This window comes from Carcharodon carcharias, chromosome 21, assembly GCF_017639515.1.
Source record: "Carcharodon carcharias isolate sCarCar2 chromosome 21, sCarCar2.pri, whole genome shotgun sequence".
Classification (NCBI taxonomy): domain Eukaryota; kingdom Metazoa; phylum Chordata; class Chondrichthyes; order Lamniformes; family Lamnidae; genus Carcharodon; species Carcharodon carcharias.
In genome coordinates, this window is record NC_054487.1 from 20,770,805 (window position 1) to 20,795,351 (window position 24,547).

At 43.0% G+C, this 24,547-nt stretch overlaps 1 protein-coding gene across 1 annotated transcript in view; it reads right to left on the reverse strand.

Annotated features, from left to right (window-relative positions):
• The window catches only part of LOC121293265 (wee1-like protein kinase 2-A), a 41,203-nt gene that overhangs the window by 6,687 nt on the left and 9,969 nt on the right, over positions 1 to 24,547 (reverse strand). The window contains exons 2-9 of the mRNA XM_041216140.1: positions 22,023 to 22,243; positions 14,086 to 14,143; positions 11,830 to 12,002; positions 10,681 to 10,802; positions 7,332 to 7,478; positions 6,667 to 6,777; positions 6,117 to 6,202; positions 3,484 to 3,654 (exon numbers count right to left, since the gene is read on the reverse strand). Of these exons, the coding sequence (XP_041072074.1) occupies positions 3,484 to 3,654; positions 6,117 to 6,202; positions 6,667 to 6,777; positions 7,332 to 7,478; positions 10,681 to 10,802; positions 11,830 to 12,002; positions 14,086 to 14,143; positions 22,023 to 22,243 (1,089 nt within the window). The remainder of the gene's footprint in view (positions 1 to 3,483; positions 3,655 to 6,116; positions 6,203 to 6,666; positions 6,778 to 7,331; positions 7,479 to 10,680; positions 10,803 to 11,829; positions 12,003 to 14,085; positions 14,144 to 22,022; positions 22,244 to 24,547) is intronic.

The window sequence follows — 24,547 nt, forward strand, 5'->3', positions numbered from 1 at the left end:
CACTTTACCATTACCATCAAACCAGGGAATCAAAAAACAGAAACAGAAATACCTGCAAAAACTCAGCAGGTCTAGCAGCATCGGCGGAGAAGAGCACAGTTGACGTTTCGAGTCCTCATGACCCTTCAACAGAACAGTTCTGTTGAAGGGTCATGAGGACTCGAAACGTCAACTGTGCTCTTCTCTGCCGATGCTGCCAGACCTGCTGAGTTTTTCCAGGTATTTCTGTTTCTGTTTTTGTTTTGGATTTCCAGCATCCACAGTTTTTTGTTTTTATTTTTAAGCCAGGGGATCAACCCTGGTTCAATGAAGAGTGCAGGAGCAGCACCAGGCATACCTAAAAATGGGGTATCAACCTGGTGAAGCTAAAACACAAGGACTACTTGCATAGCAAACAGCATAAGCAGCAAGTGATAGACAGAGCTAAGAGATCCCACAACCAATGGATCAGATCTAAGTTCTGCAGTCCTGCCACATCTAGTTGTGAATGGTGGTGAACAATTAAACAACACACTGGAGGAGGAGGCTCCACAAATATCCTCATCCTCAATGATGGAAGATCTCAGCACATCAGTACAAAAGATAAGGCTGAAGCATTTGCAACAATCTTCATCCAGAAGTGCCAAGTGGATGATCGATCTCGGCCTCCTCCAAAGGTCCCCAACATCACAGATGCCAGTCTTCAGCCAATTCGATCACTCCAAGTGATATCAAGAAATGGCTGAAGGTACTGGATACTGCGTAGACTATTAGGCCCTGACAATATTCCGGAAATAGTACTGAAGACTTGTGCTCCAGAACTTGCCACACCCCACCCCAAGGACAGCTACAACACTGGCATCTACCCGGCTATGTGGAAAATTGTCCAGGTTATGTCCTGTACACAAGCAGAGCAAATCTGAAATAAAAACAAAAAAAAGGAAAAATTCAGGTCCAACAGCATCTGTGGAGAGGGAAACAGAATTAACGTCGAGTCCCTATAAAGAAGTCATACAGACTCAAAATGTTAACTGTTTCTCTCCCTCCACAGATGCTGCCAGCCCTGAGTTTTTGCAGCATTTTTTGTGACTATGTAGGCTAGTTAGTTTGACATGCATAGTATTGAAAATGCTAGAATATGTAAGAAAGAGGTGCATTGTCACAGAGGGGAGACTTTGGCCTGAGTGAGACAGAGACTGAGCAAGTATATTTGGGATAAAAGTTCTGTCGAAGGGTCATGAGGACTCGAAACGTCAACTCTTTTCTTCTCCGCCGATGCTGCCAGACCTGCTGAGTTTTTCCAGGTAATTCTGTTTTTGTGTTGAAGTATATTTGGGAATTTGGTTCAAACTGGGAATTTGGTGCATAGGGAGAAAGAAGTGCTTTAGGTAAGGTTTACTGCAAGAAGTAGAGTGTGCTGAGTGGGGAGTTCAGTGAAGGGCAGGGAGGAGGTGCTGAGTGGAGAGTTTGGTGAAGGGATAGGAGGTGCTTTTTCTCTTCTACTTCTTTCAGCTCCAGTATTTGATTTCTACTCTGGTGCAGCAGTAGGAGCAGATAAACCAATAACTGGTGTTGTTAGTTTCATCAGTATTGTAAGTACTATATTGTTTTATCACTAGCAGTGCCAAAACCCATTGGGTGGTGCAGGCTTTAATTATAATTAATTAGCAATAATTAACACTTATTGGAGATGGCAGGGAAGGTATTTTGCTTTGAGCTTACATAGCCCTTGGTTTTTACTCAGTCCTTTAAGGATTGGGGAGTTATACTTTCTACCTTCCAATTCAAAAGGCACAACTGTAGAATCTAGGGAATTCTGGAAAATCAAAACCAATACATCCCCATCTCTGTAGCAGCCTCTTAAATCCCCAGAGCAGAAAGCCTACACCTTAAGGTTTTCAGTTTTGGTCGTATTAATTTCTCCAGTATTTATTTTTCTATACTAAAATGACCAAGTTCCTCACCCTCAGATTGTTAGTTCCCATGATTTTCAGTACATTAGTCAGTAATGAGCTATTCACATGGGAAGCCCACTTTACACAGATGCATTCCCCCATTTACTGTCACTGATGCTGTCCTACTCTCTTCTGCTCATTATTTATCCCAAGGCTTAAAAGGCCAGTGGTCCTGTGGGCTCTCCCCCATTAGAAGATGGATAGGAGGATGAGCATCCGAAATATTTCCATATTTTAAACTGTCCAGGTAGATCAGGGATTGCAGCTGGACAGACCTGGATCTCTGCAAATTCAATTCAAAAGTCCAGATCCTTGGTCAGGGATATATTCAAATAAAAGACCCCAGAGATTATCTGCAGCCACTGTTCAAGGCTGCACAATCCTTGAAGTAATGTTTGGTCTATAAAATTGGCAATCTAGGGAGGGGTAACCTGAACAGCCAGTACATGACTAAATATCTGCTAGATCTTTGAGTCTTAGACCATGTGGTGCACATGCCCATCTCACAGGAACAATCACAGATATCCAATTTGTCAATAAAGGATAATCAGCTGATTAATGAATATGGTAACTGTACTCTCGTTACCTATTCTTAATGGGAGGGGAGGTTCCTACCATCAACTGTCTGTGACATTAAATTATTTAAAAATTTGGTAGCTTCCCTTGATGAGGAACTTGGTCACGTTAATATAAATGAAAACCATATAGAGATACTAATGCACAATGGGGAAAGCACCAGCTTGGCATGGAGTCAGGAACACTGCAGGTAAAGTTGGTGCTGGAGGCTATGGGAAGCATGCAGACAGGGTTATGTTGGTATGACCCACAGGCAGGAGAATATTACAATCCATGCCAGGATTCCACAAACAGCATCTGTTCCCCAATCCCCTTGTGCAAGTGGCCAGTGATTTTACTGACAATGACCAGCTCTGCCATCCTGCTCCGAGGTCCCTCAGCAGCCACATCTACAAGGATGCGGAAAAAAAAAATTATATAGCGCCTTCTACAACCACCTAAAGTCAAAATGCTTTACAGCCAATAACTGTAGCTGCTGTTGTAATGTAGGGAACAGCATCCAATATACACACACAGGAAACTCAATGGCATAACCATCATATAATCTGTTTTTTGTGATCTTGATCGAAGCATACATATTTGCCAGGACACTCAGGATAACTCCCCTGCTCATCTTTTACATCCACTCATGCAGAGAAATGGACCTCGGTTTACCGTCTTATCAGTAAAAAAAACAGAACCTCCGACAGTGCAGCATACCCTCAGTATTGCACTGGAGTGTCGGCCTTGAATTTTGTGCTCAAGCCCTGGAGCAGGGGTTGAACTCAGAACCTTGTGATTGAGCGGGGAGCGCGCTACCAACTGAGCCACAGGCTGACATCACAAATGGCAGCAGAGACATAGCTTTGGATCTAGACATGCTCACTCAAATGCACCAGTCTCCAACACAAACACTCCTCACTTACCACAGACAATCAACCCCCAGTCCACATTAAACCTATCACCTTAAAATCAAAAAGAATTATTTACTTACTTTCAACAGGCTGGTAAAGTCATGTGACAGCTGCTGAGGAATTGCAGGAAGGTTACCCTTCCTGATGTAATGCCAAGTCATGTCATTCTGGGGCAGTTCCTCTGCTCCTGCAGCCAGTGCCATAGTGAGACCCAGTGCAAAGATATCGGCTTTGGGCAAGTTTGAATAGTCCTGAGGGATCAGAATGCATGGCATTGAGCACAGTCTTGCAAATAATGATTTTGTTCAGATAGAGGATCAAAAAGGGGCAAGAATTGCATTTACATAGTGCCTTTCATTACCTCAGGATATCCCAGTGTGCTTTACAGCTTCTGAAGTGTACTCACTGTTCTAGGAAACAGCACAGCCAATTTGCACACAGCAAAATCTCAAACAAGGAGGCAATGACTCAGTCACCCTTTGAAAATATGAGTGTTGGTTGAAGGATTGAAATTGGCCAGGATATCCAGTGTAGTTCCTTCAAATAGTGCCATGGGGCATTTTACATCCATAGCGTAAATGACCATCTTAAAGTGAGCAACTCCGACAGTGCAGCACTTCCTCCGTACAGCATTGGAGTGTTAGCCTGGGTTCTCTCCAGGTGATTCGGATACCAGGATTAAGGGAAGCAAGTCCAATCAACTTCACACTTACATTAAGATATTGGTGTATAATATTACACATATCAGCTTATTTGCAACACATGCTCCTCTGGAAATGCTGATCTGTGGTGTTATTTTGTTTCTAAAGAACCATCATTTAAGGGTGCGCTCTTCAATTATTGGCAGAGTTCTGTAATTCAAACAATTTCCTCAACCAACCACATTAGATAAATTAAAAATCATCCTAGATCCCACTGTAAACAGATATCCAGATTTGGCCATCACTATATTGTGAAGGAGGATATTCCAAGATGTGAATCACAGGAATCCCAACAACTTGGGACAGGGATCAAAAAATAAATAAATCAGCATTTAACAAAAAAGCAAATCACTGACCAGTATTCCACCATTGTTTTCAGTGCAAAATCTATTCATGCAAGGTTCTCTTCAAGGTCCATGTGTGTACAGTCACATAGCAATGTGGATGCAAGACACATTGAAATAAAGAAGCTTCTCTCAGCCTTGAATGTTCTGATTATTAAAACGTACACTGCATGGACTAGTAGTGTTCAAAAGAGTTTGGAAACCATGCAATATATGATAGGGATTTAAAGATTTTAGGGATAAATTCAAAATTACTCATCCACGGGATGTGGGCTTCGCTGGCTATGCCAGCATTTATTACCCATCCCTAGTTGCCCTTCAGAAGGTGGGGGTGAGCTGCTGTCTTGAACCACTGCAATCCATGTGGTGTAGGTACACCCACAGTGCTGTTAGGGAGGGAGTTCCAGGATTTTGACCCAGCGACAGTGAAGGAACGGCAATATATTTCCAAGTCAGGATGGTGAGTGGCTTGGAGGGGAACTTCCAGGTGGTGGTGTCCCCATGTACCTGCTGCCCTTGTCCTTCTAGATGGCAGCAGTTGTGGGTTTGGAAGGTGCTGCCTAAGGAGCCTTGGTGAGTTGCTGCAGTACATCTTGTAGATGGTACACACTGCTGCTACTGTGCGTCGGTGGTGGAGGGAGTGAATGTTGGTGGATGTGGTGCCAGTCAAGCGGGCTGCTTTGTCCTGGATGGTGCCAAGCTTCTTGAGTGTTGTGGGAGCTGCACTCATCCAGGCAAGTGGGGAGTATTCCATCACACTCCTGACTCGTGCCTTGTAGATGGTGGACAGGCTTTGGGGAGTCAGGGGGTGAGTTATTCTTCGCAGAATGAGTATAGGAAGACATGGAAGCAGACCACCCACACAGCCTGCTGCATTTCATCACTTTACAGGAAATTGGTCTCTTTTCAACACATCAAAAAGACCCGCAAAATAACACATCTTATCCAAGTTAAGGTCATTGAACAGTTTTTCAAGGTAGAGGCTAAATAATTGGATTGCAAACCAGTTTATACAATCAACCGCTCACAGGCAGTTCCAACAGGGAATGAGCAAAAGCACTCAGAGCTCCTGCTGAAGAGGATAATGGTTGAAGCTCCAATGTAAATGAATGGTGTAGATGGTATATCCAGCTTCTCTCAGTCTGAATGTAATGTAATTAGTGGATTTGAGATATATCAGCAAGGTATTTTGAAATGGGGATTGAATAATTATCTGAAGAGAAAAAATTTTGAAGGGCTATAGGGGAAGATAGGCTGGGGCTAGGCGAGTTACTCTTCAGAGCCAGTATGCACACAATGGACCAAACGGCCTCCTCCTGTTCCATAACCATTCTGTAAGGTCTTCTCTAAGCAAAAGGAGAATTTTTTTTTTATTTGAAGAACACTGTAACGAGCCAAGTCACACAGATAAAGGATCGCTCTTCAAGCCTTCAGTCCTTGGTTACTAGAGCAACTGGTCAGATTAACCATTTCTCAGGCAGAGCTCAACAAGGTTAAAGTTAATCTGAGCAGGAGCTTAGCCAGAATGGATTCAAGATAAATGGAACAACAGGAAAGGAGAAAAGGTTCCCTCTCAGAGAAGGGGCTTCACATTATCCAACACCAGCTCATTCTAGCATGCATTTTAGGGGAGGCTGCCCTTTGCCACATTTCTACCATTGGACTTACCTCTTGTAAGACCTCATTTGCCAAGAAGCGGCTGTCTCCTTCCTCCACTTGTGGGTTGCAGATTGATGTCACGTGACCAAGGTCACCTTGAAGGCAGAGGCATTTCAGTTAGCACACAGTCACTGGCTACATTAAAATACCAAAGCTACAATATATTAACCTTTAGTGCCGAGTAAAATTAAATCCAGATGTAGAGTCAGAATATTAGTGTGCTAAACTATTGACCAGCCAAGATGTGCAATTAAAGTGGGAGAGGAGGCAGGATACAAACAAAAACAGAGCCAGGATGGAAGCCAGCAGTATTTCCACTTGTGTCAAGTCTTCTCAAACTAAAGCAGCAAGATTCCTGTCACAAATTCCCTTTTTTTCCAGGGATGTGCTGCCTAGAGGCCCCAGCCTAAGATCCCCTTGTCCACTGGTCTGGTTCCAAGGACAGGTAATCAGTTAAACCAGGTCTAGTGAACAACACCAATTGCAGCTCCACTTTGTGCTTCCGCAGGCCCAAAAACATAGCTCCAACTGGCCAAAGCCATCACCAAAAGGCATTTACCAATTTTGTACAGTACGTTGGTGGCCAAGACTCCCTCCTCATCAGCGTCACTGTCCTCTTCCACACATCCAACCATGTCAGGCATCACTCTTTGGCAGATGAAGATGTTACCTAAGGGATAGCAGCAACAAACAGCAGCTCCATTACTGACTGGATCTTCACTAGGCGTATGGGAGAGAGCAACAAGCCAGTCATGATGATGCCAAGTGGGAGGCATCCAGATGAACAGCACAAAGTATGCCTCACCTCTCACCCAGCATCCAACAGGACTTCAGCTCAAAATGTCTCTGAACAGAGCTCAACAAAGGTTAAAGTAAATCTGTATGGACAGACCAGCAAATAGAAACACCCTGTACTGGTATCTGCAGTCCTAATGATAGAATAAGGGGCAACACTGCAATGGGTCAATGTGGTTGAGTGACCAGCACACAATTAACACTTCTGACTGTACATCAGTTCATAGTAAGCCCAGTTTAAGACAGATTAGTCAATAGTGGCAGCTGTGGAATTAATGGAAGTGTATGAGCTTTTATAAATAGCTGGAGCAGTCTCTCAAATTGAGAAATATTTGACTGAGGTCAATGAATAAACTAAGTAAATTGGCATCAAGCACCTAGGTGTTTCAACCCTTTGTCCTCCAATCCAGACAGAGCCCCAATACTCACTTGGCTTGACATCCATATGAACTAGGCTGGAGCTGTGAATGTACTTCAGTCCCATTGAAACTTGCAGTAGAATCTCCTTCAGCTCCCCCTCGGCCAGCAATATTCCTTCTTGCGAGTTCTCCATCAGAGCATCTGCCAGACTTCCTCCTGAAATCATAGTTTCCTTGAAGTGAGGAAGGTGAAATCGAAAGAGATCCTCAAGGTACAGCACAACCATTTTACTGCTCCTTTGAACGAGGCAGTGAAATGGCTGACCAGGGAGTGAAATCAACCAGCCACATGATATTAAATTTCACACCCAACGGCTCACCCCAATTCAGAAATGAGCAGCCATTGGCTCAGGATGAAATTAACTAGAGCAGCAATGATCAGCAAGTCCTCACTCCACATTCCAATTGTCCCAATGCAGATCAGAGAAAGCATTCAAACTGAAGATACCCCCATATAAAGCAAGACAGCTTCAATCCAAACATCAGACAATTGGTCAATTGTGACAGATCAATTAGCCAAAAGGGAAGCTCTGATCATAAGTGGACTCTCAAACAAGGACATTGTCAAGCAACAATTCTCAAGAAGTTTTTGGAACTCTCTTCCCTAAGAGGCAGTAGAAGCAGTGTCTTTGAATATTTTTAAGGTAGAGGTGGATAGATTCTTGGTAAACAATGGGGTGATAGGTGGGATGCAGATTTGAAGTTGCTATCAGATCAACCATGATCTTATTAAATGGCGGAGCAGACTCGATGGGCCAAATGGCTTGCCCCTGCTTCTTGTTTGTATGTTCAATTCATGATCTTTGAGACAGCATTAGAATGCATACCCATTATGCTCACTGTCTAACCAGGAGAATGTACCTTCAATGCAGCTCAATTTTAAATAACAGTCTCTTATGTGGAACCTTATCATATGCCTTCTGGAAGTCCATATACAAATAACCTATCCTTCACAAATCCATGTCAGCTCTTTCAAATTAGCTCAAATGTCTAATTGTTCACTCATTTTGTCCTTCAATTTCAATTCCAAAAGCTTCCCCCCTAATAGAAGGTAGACAACGAGGTCTATGACTTCTGAACTGCATGTATTTGAGAAGGTTTGCTAAAACATTTACAACTACCTTGCCTCCATCCTGGGGAAGAAACCATCAGATCCTAGGGATCCAGGCTTTATAGTATGATTATACAGAGTTATGTTAACTGGGAGTTCCAGTCTTTAATTCATTATTAATTTTCCTGGATCATCAGATTTTCTCTTCCTCTAATCATTCAATAAGTCTGCCATTTCCAGTACGACTGTCACCCATTTTTAAATTCCCTCATTACCCTTTGTGTTTCCCACTCGACGTCACAAGCTTCTCGTTTTTGCAGCTGTTTTGTCTTCAACTTGCTGCTGTTTCCCACATATAGTTTATCTCACCACCGTTGACCCCCCACCACCTTATCAATTAAATCAGTCATGTTGACAAGTAGAGCTCCTGCCCCTCACACATACATTTGGCTAAATATAGAACTAATTTTTGACTGCCTCCCACCATTCATTTGCAGTTTCACCTGACAATTGTTGACCAGTTTGCTATCATCAGTCCTGGTCTCATGCTGCTAAAGAAAAGTTTAGAAATTCTACAATCCTAGGAACTTTTTTCCTTTCCATTCATGGGATTCATGGATGTCACTGGCTAGGCCAGCATATATTGCCCATCCTCAGTTGCCCTTGAGAGGACAATTATTGCCCTTGGTCATACAGAACTTGAATATTGCTGAAAAGAGATATGTTGCCAAAGCTTTTTGTCTTACACTCATCAGGACAAATGCAAGAATGTCAAATTTTAAAGGATCACAATTTATACAAAAAAGAGTGCTGATTGGTCAGCTGAGACATTGCCATGGAGAAAGCAATAGGGGGACATTGGGGAAGTACAGGTTCCTTGGACTCTCAGGTAATTCAAAAAAGGTACTAGGCTTGAACAACCAACATGTCTCTCTTTTCAGCATTGTGTTTCTCTTCCAGTTTCCCTATCCTAAACTCCATTGTAACCGCAAATATTTAACTCCCAATTGTTACCAGCTTCCAGCCATATCTCAAATGGCCAAGATGTCAAACCTTTCCAAGCTGTATTTGAATCTCCAATAGTTATTTCTTGTACTCTAGTATAAGAAACTCTTACTTGGGTTTGACGTGCCCTTTTTGCTTCTCATTTTATCTGTAACTTCTTTAACTGCATTCATATCTTTCACCGGAACTATTGCTGTAAACTTATTTTGTTTTTTTTTTAAAACATTTAGTTTAACTCTGGGTTCTAACTGACCAGACTCCCCATCCCATTTATTAAAATTGTTTTCATCACCCTATTTCATCCTTATCAGGACCTGGGCCTAGTCAGATTCACCTGAAGCCTGCGCCAGGTACAGCTTCCCTTTGTACCAGTTCTCCCTCGAAATGAAACTCAATTCTACAGCCACACGTTCCCCTTGCTGATCTGTCTCTAGACATTAGATACCATATGGCTTAGGCAAGAATCCTTGGATTATCACCCTTGAGGCAGTCCTTTTTAATTTAACTCCAGTTTGATATTCTCCTAGCAGGACCTCTTCCCTGTTCCTCCCTGCGGCAGAGAATTTCGAGGGAGCAGAGAGTGAGGTTACAGGTCCAATTAGCAATGACTTAAAAATAAGAGGACAGGTGCAAGGAAAAAACTTAAGTGGCTGATAGAATGTTGGCCTTTATCTCAAGATGGCTAGAGTGCAAAGGAGTGCAAGATCTTTTCATTTATAAAGCTCTGGTTTGACTGCGTTAGAGTTCTGGGGACAGAATTTCAGGAAACCTATTAATCTGGGACTGGGTGCAGCACAGGGTCCCCAGAATGATACCAGGACTAAAAGCGTTAAATGATGAGAGTTTGCATGGACTGGTTTGTATTCCCCTGTATAATTGTAAGGAATTATCTAATTGAGGGGTATAAGGTGGCCCAAGGAGTCGACATTTTCTCTTTATTTACCCATTTCCCATTCTGATGGGAAAGTCCAGAAGTTAGAGCTAGGCTAGGTTATTCAGGAGATCAGGAAGCACTGCTTTACACAAAAGGGGAGTGGGAATCTAGACCCCTCCCTCAAAAAAGGAAAAAGCTGTCGAGGTTGGGGATCAATTGAGAAATGTCAAACCAGACAGGTTTCACCACGGGTATTAAGGGTCACGGAACAAAGAAATGTAAATGGGATGGAGATACCCATTAGCCATGATTTAATTGAATGGCAGAACAAAAGGGGGGCTGAATGGCCTGTTTTCATGCCCTCCAACAACCTATGAACCAATCACTCCTGCTATACTTCAAGGTTTGTCAGATGCCTGTGGTCCTTACCGTTACAGTACTCGTTCTGTATCAGCATGTGATCATCCTCTGCCCAAGCCGAATAGTACCGCACCACGTGGGGGTGATGTCCCAGCACCGCGTGTGCATACACCTCACGGAGTGCAGTCTGCCTGCAGATTAAACACAGCAGCACAGTGACAACAGACCTCCCAGCAATGGTGAGTTTCAGTCTGCACCCAGATTAAAAAGGCCTGCTTCAATCTGCAGCAATACCTCTATTTTTAAATAATTGACTCAATATAATTGAAATCAGGACAAAATATTGGTGGTAGAGGGGGAAAAGCCAGGAAGAGAATATTTGCATTAAAAGCACCCTTCACAATCTCATTACGTTCAGGCACTTTTAAACCAATGGATTGTTTTAGAAGTGTGGACACAGCAGCCTATTTGTGGACAAGGTCCCACAAACAGCACCGAGATAAAGGACCACTGTTTATTGGCCAGTGTTTTAGAACAAGTATTGGACACCATGGGCAGAAATTTTTGCTCGGTGGATGGGTGGGTGCCCTACTTGAGTGTGAAATGACGCTCAATAGGCGGGTGCACGAGTCAGCAGCGCCTGTTAATTTAATTGATTATTTAATGGCCTTAATTTTTGCGCTGCCCGTCCAACCTTACAGTTGGTGGGCAGGCAGAAAGGCCAAGCGGCCTTTGCATTTTTTGGGAAATCTCAATCCACAGGCGGGATGAGGTTTCCTAAAGCAAATAAAAAGTTTTAAAATTTAATTAGTATGTCCCTGCTCATGTGACAGTCACGAGGGGACATGTTTCATTACATGTTTTTTTCATCTCTTCATCCCGAGACAGCTGGGCCCAATTGGGGGCACCCCACCCACCGAGCATCCCCACCAAGGGCAATATTCTGCTGCAGGAGAACTCCTCTATTCTTAAAGTCTTTAACATCCAGCCAACTAGGGGCAGATGGGGCCTCAGTTTAGCATCTCAGTGGACCCTCCAATAATCCAGGCTAACATTGCTGGGCTGTGTGTTCAAGTCTCAAATATCACATCACTGAGGTAGAATCCTACTGTTGGTGGATTAGCTGCAGTCAGTTCAGCGCAATATTGGAAAATTAGGCGAATTAATTATTTACTTCCATCTCAAAGAACAGAGCACCCTGGAGCACTTGACACTCACTCATCGACTGAGCCGGAGAGGGGTCTTTTCAGCCGTTTGATGGCGTACAGGCAGCCATCGAGTCTCTTCACACACTTAAACACTGCACCAAACTCCCCACAGCCAATCTTCTCCAATTCATAAAACTCCATGCCATAACGGGAGCCCATGCCACTCTCACGGAGATTAAATCTCTGGAGGAGGAAAAACAAGAGTGAAACCCATTTACTGAGACACTAGATCTTTAAATGTTATCGTTGGGATGTGCTCAATGCTGACCAGCATTTATCGCTCATCCCTAGCTGCTCGAGACGGTGGTGGTGGGGAATCTTCTTGAACCACTGCAGTCCACATACTGAAAGCAGGCACAAAAACAAAAGTAGCTGGAAAAACTCAGCAGGTCTGACAGCATGTGCGGAGAGGGAACATGGTTAACGTTTCGAGTCCGTACAACCCTTCAACAGAACTAAGGAAAAATAGAAAAGAGATGAAATATAAGAGGGAGGTGGGACGGGTGGAGCTGGATAGAGGGCCAGTGATAGGTGGAGGCAAAGAAGAGATTGCCAAAGATGTCGTAGACAAAAGGACAAAGGAGTGTTGACGGTGATATTATCTAAAGGATGTGCTAATGGTGACATTAAGAGTAGAAAGCAGGACAAGCAAGTGACAGATGGCCCTAGTGGAGGGTGGGGTGGGGTGAAGAGATCAAGATGGGCTAGAAGGTGGAGATAAAAAGATAGATCGATAAAACAGTTGACCACTTCTACCTCCTACCCAAAATCCACAAACAGGACTGTCCCAGAAGACCGATCGTGTCAACCTGTTCCTGCCCCACAGAATTCATTTCCTGCTATCCTCCCATCTACATCTGCGATTCCTCTGACACCCTACATCATATCAGCAATTTCCAGTTCCCTGGCCCCAAGTGCCTCCTCCTCACCATGGACGTCCAACCCCCCCCACACTCCCATCCCCCACCAGGATAGGTCTGAGGGTTCTCCGCTTCTTCCTCGAACAGAGGCCCAAACAATCCCCATCCACCACTACTCTCCTCCGTCTGGCTGAACTTGTTCTCTCACTGAACAATTTCTCCTTCAACTCCTCTCACTTCCTCCAAATAAAAGGTGTTGCTATGGGTACCCACATGGGCCCCAGTTATGCCTGTCTCTTTATGGGGTATGTGGACATTCCTTGTTCCAGTCCTACTCCGGCCCCCTCCCACATCTCTTTCTCCGGTACATCGATGATTACTTAGATGCTACTTCATGCTCTCACTGGAAGCTGGAAAAACTTATTAATTTTGCTTCCAATCTCCACCCCTCCATTTTCACACGGTCCATCACTGACACTTCCCTTCCCTTCCTTGACCCTCCTGTCTCAATTTCTGGTGATAGACTGTCCACCAATATCCATTACAAGCCTACCGACTCCCACAGCTACCTTGACAACAGCTCCTCACACCCAGATTCCTTCGCCTCCATCGCATCTGTTCTAATGATGCCACTTTTCAAAACAGTTCCTCTGACATGTCCTCCTTCACCGAGGTTTTCCACCCACTGTGGTTGACAGGCCCTCAACCATGTCCGGCCCATCTCCCGCACATCCTCCCTCACGCCTTCCTCACCCTCAGAACCATGATAGGTGCCCCCTTGTCCTCACTTATCACCCCACCAGCCTCTGTGTTCAAAGGATCATCATTTGCGCCAACTACAGCATGACGCCACCACTAAAAACATCTTCCCTTCAGCCCCCCGGTGGCTTTCCGCAGGGATCGTTCCCTCCGGGACACTCTGGTCCACTCCTCCATCACCCCCTACACCTCAACCCCCTCCCACAGCACCTTCCCATGCAACCACAGAAGGTGCAACACCTGCCCCTTTACTTCCCCTCTCCTCACCGTCCACGGGCCCAAACACTCCTTTCAAGTGAAGCAGTCACCATTACCGAGACTAGCTTTATATTCCAGATTTATTAACTGAATTTAAATTCCACCATCTGCCTTGGTGGGATTTGAACCTGGGCCTCTGAGGTTACTAGTCCAGTGATGTTACCACTACACCACAATCACCCTTTTGAGTGCAAAAGACTCTCAGCCTTACTATTTTAGTTTTAACATGTTGAGCAGACTAGGAGCCAAACCCAGGCAGGCTCTAGTTTACATGATCCAATACAACAGCAGCCTCTAGCTGGGTTTAATAGGGACAGATTGAGAATGAGGTATCCCCATCATTCTATTAAGCAATGCTGAAGAGCGTGCCCCAGGCTCAATCTCCTCACCTTTGAATGCAGCAGCAATTCCTCAGTCATATCTCCATCACTGGTGTCAAGATCTTTCCTAAAAATGTAAAATTAGGACAAATACTTCAAATCCTAGGCTACAGACATTCTTGAAGTGCTCAAGCATGCCTCCCTAAACTACACATTATACTGACAGCTTGGGACAGTTAGACTACAACAGTTAAATTATAGAGGGAGTTTAGGCAAACTGGATTATATTCCCCGGAATTTAGAAGGTTAAGGGATGATTTGATTGAAGTCCCATTGGTTGGGAAGTCTAGGGGGCATATTCGAGAAATCAGAGCCAGATATTTCAAGAGGAAAGTGAGGAAACATTTCCATACACAAAGGGTGATAGACATTTGGTACAGAAGCAAAATACTGTGGATGCTGGAAATCGGAAATAAAAACAGAACATGCTAGAAATACTCAGCAGCCACCTTCCCAGAAACAAGAGTTAACATTTCAGATCTGACTTTTCAGAAGTTTGGAACACTTCCACAAGCAGCAAGCACTAGATCAAATGTAAATCTGAGATTGGATACAGAGCAAAGGATCTGCCTCTGGAGATCAGTCATGATGTTACTGAATGGTAGAATAGGCTCAAAGGGCTAAATGATGTTACCAAATGGTTCTAGGGTTTAATCTATAAGGCTTTGGAGGTTCTGTTGATGGATATTAAATACTTACTTGTTTAAGATAATAAGGTGACCAGGTATTGGGTTTGGTCAGTTAATTATACTCAAATGTGTATCTAGAAAACAACCAGCACTGAGGGGGGATTGTGTTACAGTGCACAAATAAGCTTCATGACAAGTAATAAGCATCCACCTAAGCATCCTAGTCTCTGTCTTCACAGCCTGATCTCTCTGGCATTGAATTATGGAACAAAGGGGACTCTTACATTCCTGGGTGCATTTTTCCCCCCTTTAAGATATACAGCTCAAACAGTGTGGAGATAAATGAGCATATTTCCATGCAACAAATATGAGTAGTAACATTAGGAGACTTTAATTACCACAATATAGTGTAGTGAGAGAGAGAAATTTCTCAATTAATATGTCTTGAGACCAACAAAGAAGCAAGCAGCATTACATTTGGTTCTGGGAAGTGAGTAGGCCAAAAGGACGTTAGGGATCACCCAGCCGATAATAACAATTCCTTTTAGAGTACGGTAATCATGGAAAAGGAACTGAAAATAGCAAAATTAAAAATGCTTAACTAATGCCCTTTAGGGAAGGAGATCTACCACCCTTACCTGGTCTGGCCTACATGTGACTCCAGACCCACAGCAATGTGATTGACTCAAACTGCCCACTGAAATGGTCTAGCAAGCCACTCAGTTCAAGGGCAGTTAGGGGTGGGCAACAAACGCTGGCTTTGCCAGCAATACCCACATCCCATGAAAAGAATAAAACAAAAGAACAGGGGAAGAGCTAATTTCAGTGATTTAAGAAGGGACTGTGCACAGATAGATTGTAAGAGGTGTTTTCAGGGTAAAGCAGTAACAGTAGCCATTTGAGGAGAGTATTCAGGTGCAAACCAGATATTCATTGGAAAGGAGAAAAGGCAGAGCATCCTAAGCTAATGTGCCCTGGATTAGAAAGGAAATGTGGAAAATGGATTATGACAAGTATCAAGAGCAAGATTCAGTTAATAGCCAGGATGATTACAGATAGTAAAGGAGGCAATTGAAAGTATAGGAGGGAGAGAGGTTACGAGGAAAGATTTGCAGGTAACATTAACTTGAACCCCAGAACATTTTGTATATAAAATGTAAGCAGTTAACTCCGTAAGAAGTTGAGCCAATTAAAGACCCAAAGGGATCTTGTCACGTAGAGACAGAGGACAGGGTCAACATGCATCTGTCTTCACAATGGAAGCATATGATGTGAAGGTTACACTAAAAGAGAGAAGTTATCGACTCAATGGTAAGACAGAAGATGTAATTAAAAGATTAGCATTACTGAAAGTTGCTAAGTCGCCTGGTCCAGATGGAAGGCATTCTGGACTACTGAAAGCAGCAAAAAAGGTAGAAATAACGGAGAGATTGGTCACAACCTTTCAATCCTCATTGGATGAAGGAGAGAGTTACTGATGTCATAACCATTATTCAAGGAAGGGAAAAGAGAAACCCAGAAACAATTGGCCAATCAACCAAACAGTGATGGGAAAGTTCTTAAAAATCAGCAACGAAAACTTTAGGCTAATCTAGACCAGCTGTTATGGATCTGTTAAAGGCAAACTGTGTCTAACTAGTTGCTGAATTATTTGATGAGGTGACAGAACATACTGTAGATGTTGTATACAAGGACTCTCAAGATATTCAACAAGGCAGCACACAGGAGGCTTAAGAATGGAAGCCCAGCTAATGAATGGGAAAGTGGTGTTATGTCTATAGAATAGGCTCTGTAATAGAAAGCAGAGGGCGATTGTTGTTCAGACTGGGAGGCGTTTTGCAGGAATCAACCCAAGGGTCAGTTTTGGGTTCATTATTTTTGTAAATGGTCTAGATTCAGGTGTAGTGAACAATATTATACAATTGGCAGGTGATAGGAAATTTGGCAAAGTAGTCGATAGTGATGAGGTTTGATATAGGTTTCAGGACATCGGACAGGGTGGTGACATGGGTAAAACATGGTAGATGGAGCTCAACATAAGAGTGAGGTGATGCACTTTAGGAGGATTAAATAAGCAGTATTTTCTAAATGGCGCAACTTTGAAAAGTCATAGATGAGCAGAGGTGCCTTGACATCCACATACACCAACAGGTTCAAGGTTCTTTCAGCTTGTGTGGATGAAAGCAGGGACTGCAGGAAGATGAGCAAGCTGACCACAGTACAGTGGTGTGGGAAGCCATTCAAGTAGGGGGGAGTAAAAAGGAACGTAGTTGTAGTAGGGGACAATATAGTTAGGGGGACAGATACTGTTCCAAAGCCAAGAGCTTGAGTCCCAGAGGCTGTGTTGCCTGCCCAATGCCAGGGTTAAGGGCTTCTCCTTGGGTCTGGGGAGTGGGAGGGGAAGCATTTAATTGTCATGGTCCACATCAGTACCAGAACATAGGACTAAGAGATTCTGCTGAGGGATTATGAACAGCTAGGAACCAAATTAAAAAGCAGAACCACAAAAGGTAATTGCTGGATTACTTCCTGAGCCACAAGCAAATTGGCAAAGGGTAAATATAATTAGAGTTGAATGGATAACTCAGGTTGGCAACAGAGAAATGGGTTTTGATTCACGGGACACTGACATCACTACTGGGGAAAGAGGGAGTTGTACAGATGGGATAACAAGGGTCAGAAGACACTGGACAGAGGATTTATAGGCCCCCTAACAGTAGTTAGGCTGTTGGACAGAGCGTAATCAAGAAATTAGAGCTTGTAACAAAGGCAATGTAATAGTTGTAATCTTCAGCTAGATTGGACCAATCACATTGGCAAGGGAGGTCTGGAAGTTAAGTTTATAGAGTGTTCAAGAGACAGTTTCCTGAGGCAATAGTAGTGGAACCAACCAGAGATAAAACTTTTAGATCTAGCTTTGTGTAATGAGGTAGGATCAATTAGTAATGTCACAGTAAAAGATCTACTGGGAAATAGTGATCATAATACAATTGAATTCCTAAATAAGCTTGAAAATGACATATTCCAATCACAAACAAGAACCTTAAAGCCAATTACTTGGTTATGAAGTGAGAGCTGGCTACAGTTGATTGAATAACTAGACTTTAAAGGTATGGCAGTAAACAAACAATGGGAAACATTTGAAGAAAATACAAAATGTTCAACAAAAATATATTCTGTTGAAAAACAAAAACTCTGAAAGATCCATTCATGGCTTATTGAGATGGCTAAGGATTGTGAGGTTAAACAGAGGTTTATAATGTTTCAAAGATTAATAGCAAGTCTGAGGATTGGGAGTGTTTTATAAACCAAAAAAGCAACCAAAAAAAGGTAAAAAATGAACAAGTGTAAAATAGCCAGAAATATAGAAACAGATTGAAAGAACAAGTATATTAGAAGGAAGACAGTAGTTAAAGTAAACATTGGTCCCAAGGAGAGACAGGAGAAATTATCACGGGGAACAAGGAAATGAAGAGGCATTTAACAAATGGTGGTGTCTGTCTTCACAGCAGAAGACACAAATTTAATACCAGAAATAGAGGGCAACCTGGGGGCTAATAAGAGTGAGGAAATTAATCTCAGCAGAGAAAAAGTACTGGAGTAACGCAAAGGACTAAGATCTGACAAATCTCCAGGGCCTGATGGCCTATATACTAAGGTTCTAAAGAGATAGCTGCAAAGATAGTGGATGCAGAGCCTATAATTTTCCAAAATTCCCTACATTGAAACAGTCCCAGCAGATTGGAAGTTGGCAATTGTAACACCATTATTCAAGAAAGGAAGGAGAGAAAACAGGGAACTACAGGCCAGTTAGCTTGGCAGTCATCAGGATAGTGCTAGAATCTATTAAAGAAGTCTTAATACATTTAGAAAAGCACAGTATGATTAGCATAGTATGGTTAATAAACCGAATTAGAGCACATGAGATTGGGGGTAATATACTGGTATGGATTGGAAATTGGTTAATGGACAGAAAACAGTAGGAACAAACTAGTCATTCTCAGGTTGGCAGGCTGCAGCTAGTGGGGTATTGCAAGGATCAGTGCTTAGGCCCCCGCTATTCACAATCTACATCAATGATTTGGATGTGGGGGGCCAAATTTAATATTTCCAAGCTGCTGATGACAAAACTAGCTGGGAATTTGTGTTGAGGAGGAGGATGCAAAGAGGCTTCAAGGGGATCTAAGCAGGCTAGGTGAGTGGGCAAGAACAGGGAAGATGGAATACAGTGTGTAAAAACGTGAAGCTTTGGCAAGAAAAATAGAAATGCAGAGAAATTGAGAAGTGTTGATATCCAAAGGGACCTGAATATCTTTGTTCTTGAAGCACTGAAAGCTAGAAAGCAGGTACAACAAACAATTAGGAAGGCAAATGGTCTTTGGCAAGACTACACCTGGAATACTGGGCAGTTTTGGTCTCCATAGTTAAGGAAAGATGCTTGCATTGAAGGCTGTACACCAAAGGTTCACTAGATTGGTCCCTGGGATGAGCATGTTGTCCTATGATGAGAGACTGTGTAAATTGGGCCTATTAATTCTATGTTCTTAACCCTTGGCATGGCAAGTCGGCCAAAATAAACAAGTCACTTGTGGTTATAAATAGAGAATCAAATATAAAACTAAAGAGATCATGCTAGAATTTTATAAAGTCATCAGCCATGCCTCAGGTGGAGCATTGTGGACAATTTGGGGCACCACACTTTGGAGAAAAGGTGTAATGGCCTCAGCAAGGGTACAGAGATTTACCAGTATGTTGCTAGGGGTGCAGGACTCCAGATGGAGAGACTGAAAAGTTAAGATTGTTCTCATTGGAAGAGAGAAGGTTAAGAGGTGACTGAGTAGAGGTTTTCCAAGATAGAAGTTATGAGCAGAGTAGAGAAAAAAATGATTCCCTTTTGCAAGTGGGTCAATAACTAGAGATCATAGGTTCAAAATCATTGGCAAGAGAATAATATTTTTAAACTCAGAACCTGGAGCAAAACTGACTCCATAAACGTTCAAAGGGAGTTGGACAGATAATCAAGGATGAGGAGCTTACAGGTTTACTGACAAAGCAGGGATGTGGGACTAAGCATAATAGCATAGACATGATGAACTTAATGGCCTCAGTTTCTACTATTCTTTGAATTCCTTTCAAAATCCTAAAAATCTCAGTCAAAACATTCCTTCACCTTCTATATTCAAGAGAATACAAACCTGGTCTAATCTCAATTCAGCTCAGTCTCAGTAACAGTCAAATCAGCACTGCACATTTCCCAAGGCCAATACTGATATGGTTCCCAGAATGGATTGCAGTAATCCAGGTGTGGTCCAATGAGGGCTTTGCATTGTTGCAACAAAACTGCCTCTTTTACATTATAACCCTTCAAACACAAATGCTTAGCTTCCATTAGCCTTCATGATTGTTTTTGTAGCCGTCTACTGTTATAACTCGCTGTCATTTACTGAGCAAAGGAGGAATATGGAGCCAGTCTTTCCTTAACATTGGGTTTTCTGAAAACCCAGAGAGCTAGAGCATGCGCTTCATTGTGACAGGATTACAACATTATAAATCACTAAAATGTGGTAGATTTATACATAAAGCCTCAACTCTGGACCACCACAGTCTCCATTTAACAATTTTGGGGATTTTCTTTGGTCTAAAATGAATACCTCACACTTGCCTTCATTGAAATCCATCTCCACAATTTTGTTCAATTAATCTATCAATGTCTCAATTTGATGTTTCTGTTTACAACACTTATCATAGTACCAATGTGACAAGTTTGAATATATATGCCCTTCCAGTGTGTTATCAAGGTCAGTAATGAATATAATGAAGCAGAGCCACCACTAGCCACTTTCTTCCAAAAATTACCTGGAAAAACTCAGCAAGTCTGGCAGCATTGGCGGAGAAGAAAAGAGTTGACGTTTCGAGTCCTCATGACCCTTCGACAGAACTAGGTGAATCCCAGGAAGGGTTGAAATATAAGCTGGTTTAAGGTGGTGGTGGTGGTGGGGGGGATGCTGTTGGGTGGAGGGGAGAGAGGTGGAAGGGGGGGGTGTGTTTGTAGGCAAAAGCAGTGATAGAAGCAGATCATCAAAAGATGTCACAGACTGCAGAACAAAAGAACACATAGGTGTCGAAGTTGGTGATATTATCTAAACGAATGTGCAAATTAAGAATGGATGGTAGGGCACTCAAGGTATAGCTCTAGTGGGGGTGGGGGAGCATAAAAGATTTAAAAATATTTAAAATAATGGAAATAGGAGGGAAAAAGAAAAATCTATATAATTTATTGGAAAAATACAAAAGGAAGGGGGAAGAAACAGAGGGGGGAGGGGGTGGGGATGGAGGAGGGAGGTCAAGACCTAAAGTTGTTGAATTCAATATTCAGTCTGGAAGGCTGTAAAGTGCCTAGTCGGAAGATGAGGTGTTGTTCCTCCAGTTTGCGCGAGGAACAACACCTCATCTTCCGACTAGGCACTTTACAGCCTTCCGGACTGAATATTGAATTCAACAACTTTAGGTCTTGACCTCCCTCCTCCATCCCCACCCCCTCCCCACTAGAGCTATACCTTGAGTGCCCTACCATCCATTCTTAATTTGCACATTCGTTTAGATAATATCACCAACTTCGACACCTATATGTTCTTTTGTTCTGCCATCTGTGACATCTTTTGATGATCTGCTTCTATCACTGCTTTTGCCTACAACCACACCACCCCCCTCCACTTCTCTCCCCCCACCCAACACCCTCCACCACCACCTTAAACCAGCTTATATTTCAACCCTTCCTGGGATTCACCTAGTTCTGTCGAAGGGTCATGAGGACTCGAAACGTCAACTCTTTTCTTCTCCGCTGACGCTGCCAGACCTGCTGAGTTTTTCCAGGTAATTTTGTTTTTGTTTTGGATTTCCAGCATCCGCAGTTTTTTGTTTTTATTACTTTCTTCCAATCCAGGTACATACCCATTAAGCCTACTTTGTCTTCCACTGCCTAATCAGGTCAATAATTCTCCTTCACTTATACGAGCTTTAATTTAAGCTAATGAAAGGAGAATCGGATGCAACAGTTTTTTGCCCCTTAAAAAAAAAGTGTATTTGGGGCATTTCAAACATAATCTTGCAGTTGTACAGATGGGGTTGCCTGTGTTTTAACACCACTGCACAAGGCACAAAACAGTCAAACTAAATGAGGTGTCACTCCATACAGAGGACAGCAGGTACTTTGACTCTTGCTGGCAGGGCTCAAGTCAACTTGGCTCATTGACAATCTCAGCTCAGATGAGGGCAAACGCCAATCAATTGCATCCAACAACCTGTAGCCACCTTTACCTGCCCCTTTCTGCAATCCTTTTCTTCCTCTTTCCAGGTTTCCCATTCTTTGCACTGTGAGTGAGGCCCAGCTCATGGTACAGAGTTGGGGTGAAGGGGTTTACATTCACCGATGGAACCCAGAGACGCTCAGGACCAGCAGAAAATCCCAGCGGCCGGCGAATCCTCGAGATCGGACCCTTGGCAGCAGTCGAGAGCTGGCCGGCCTTGGAGAAGAGGCTCTGGAAATAAAATGGAGAGTGTAACTCCTCTAGATTCAAGGGAGAGGGGCAATGATAGGAAATTCACCTTCTACCTGAACACTTTTGGTCCATAAGGATGGTGTGGAATAGGAGGCCCAGCTTCTTAGTCACTTGCACTAGAATGTGACTTCAAACAGAGTGAAAAAAAAGTAGGGATTTAACCAAAGATAGGCTTCACCATTTTGACATCTCTTGTCAAGGCCACAAGATCAAAGAGTTAGGTAGGGAGAGGTTGTGGGGGGGGCAGGGGGAGAGAAGAAACTAATCATGATTTAACCTTAAGATCCATTTCCATTCCGAAAGGGAATTCTGCTGAGACAAGCGATAACGTTTGGACAGTGTGTGTATGTGGGAGTTGTCAGAATTCTATCTCTGCTAACAAATTCCCAAAACCACCCCCAGAAAACAACAAGATCCCCCCCAAAAATTCTCATGAACCAATTTAAACTAGATTCAGAAAGACAGCATTTGCATCAGTTAGCTGTCCAAAAGCCCTTACAGATCCCATTGCGTGTCACCCAAGAGGGAGCTTGAGACACATTGTTATTCAAGGGAAGACAGTAGTCACCCACAGCACACGGTTCTGGAAATCTGAAGTTGGTGAAGAAGCATGAGAAAGGTAAAAGGCTTGAGCAGGTCTTTAAAATACATTTTAACATATGTTAACAGATTACAGACAAATCCAAGTTGTTCCAGATCCAGACAGACTGCATCCTTCAATTTACAGATGTAAACAGAACGGTTAGAGAAAAAGCACATGCCTGGTTCAGTTAAATTAGAGACACAAAAATTCACCAGTTAAATTAGCTTACAAAGCTCAGACTGTGGGGAATCCCCCAATTAACTTTTCAGCATGTATATCAGGGACAAACTTGCATTTTGAGACACTTTCACAAACTCAGAACATCCCAAAGCACTTTACAGCGAATTAGGTACATTTAAGCCATGTAGTCACTGTCATGATGTAGGAACACAAAGTCCCCCAAACAGCAAGGAGATAAGCAGATTACTGTTTTTATTGGTTAGAGCACCAGAGAGAACCCCCCTATTCTGTGAATAGTATCATGGAACCTCTAATGTCCACCTGAGGAAGCAAACCTTGGTTTAACATCTCTTCTGAAAGACAGCACCTCCCCAGCACTGCTCCAAGGTGTCAGCTTGGATGTTGTCCTCATGTCTACAGACTGGAGCTCGAACCAACAAACTTGACTCAAGAGGCAAGGGCCTGTTAAGCCATGGCTGACACCTTAGAATCTGACAATCTTGTCTTTCTCCTGTTCCCCAAAACCACAAAACCCCTGTGATACAAGCAAATTACTGTAGATGCTGGATATCTGAAAGAGAAACAGAAAATCTTAGGTCTGGCAGCATCTGTGGAGAGAGAAACAGTTAACATCGAGTCCATATGGCTCTTCTTCAGAGTCCTGATTGACACTCGGACTCGAAATGTTAACTTTCTCTTGCCACAGGTGCTGCCAGACCGACAAAACCTCAGTTTTATTTTCCCTTGCCCTGGAGTGTTTTTTTATTCATTCACAGGATGTGGGCATTGCTGGCTGGACCAGCGGTTATTGCCCATCCCTAATTGCCCTTGAGAAACTGAATGGCTTCCTAGGCCATTTAATAGTCAACCACATTGCTGTGGGTCTTCAGTCACGTGTAGGCCAGACCAGGTAAAGACAACAGATTTCCTTCCCTAAAGGACATTAGTGAACCCGATGGGTTTTTACAACAATCTGCAAAGGCTAATGATGACTATGAAACCATTTAATTGCAGATTTTAATTGAATTCAAATTCCACCTTCTGCCATGGTGGGATTTAAATCCAGGTCTCCAGAGCATAATGCTGGGTCTCGCGATTACTAGTCCAGTGACAATACCACTAGACCACTGTCTTCCCTTACCAGAGAAAAAGATCCATCTTATTGAATCCTTTTATCATTTTAAGACCTTGACTAAATCATTCCTAAGTGTTCCATAGTCAAGGCAATACATTACAAGTTTATACAACTTCATTTGAATCTCGTTAGCCCTAGTATATGGATCTAGTACATATAGGGTTTATGTAGGGCTAGTACAGTACCACCCACACTAATGGAGGCAGTACATGACCTGCACACTGTGTTGGACAGAGCTGTGTAATGTGACAGGATTAATTAGCGACCACAATATGATTGAATTTTCCATCCAGTTTGAAAGGGAGAAGAATGGGTCTAAGACTAGTATCTTAAACTTAAATAAGGGCAACTATATGGGGATGAGAGCTGAGGTAGATGAAGTGAA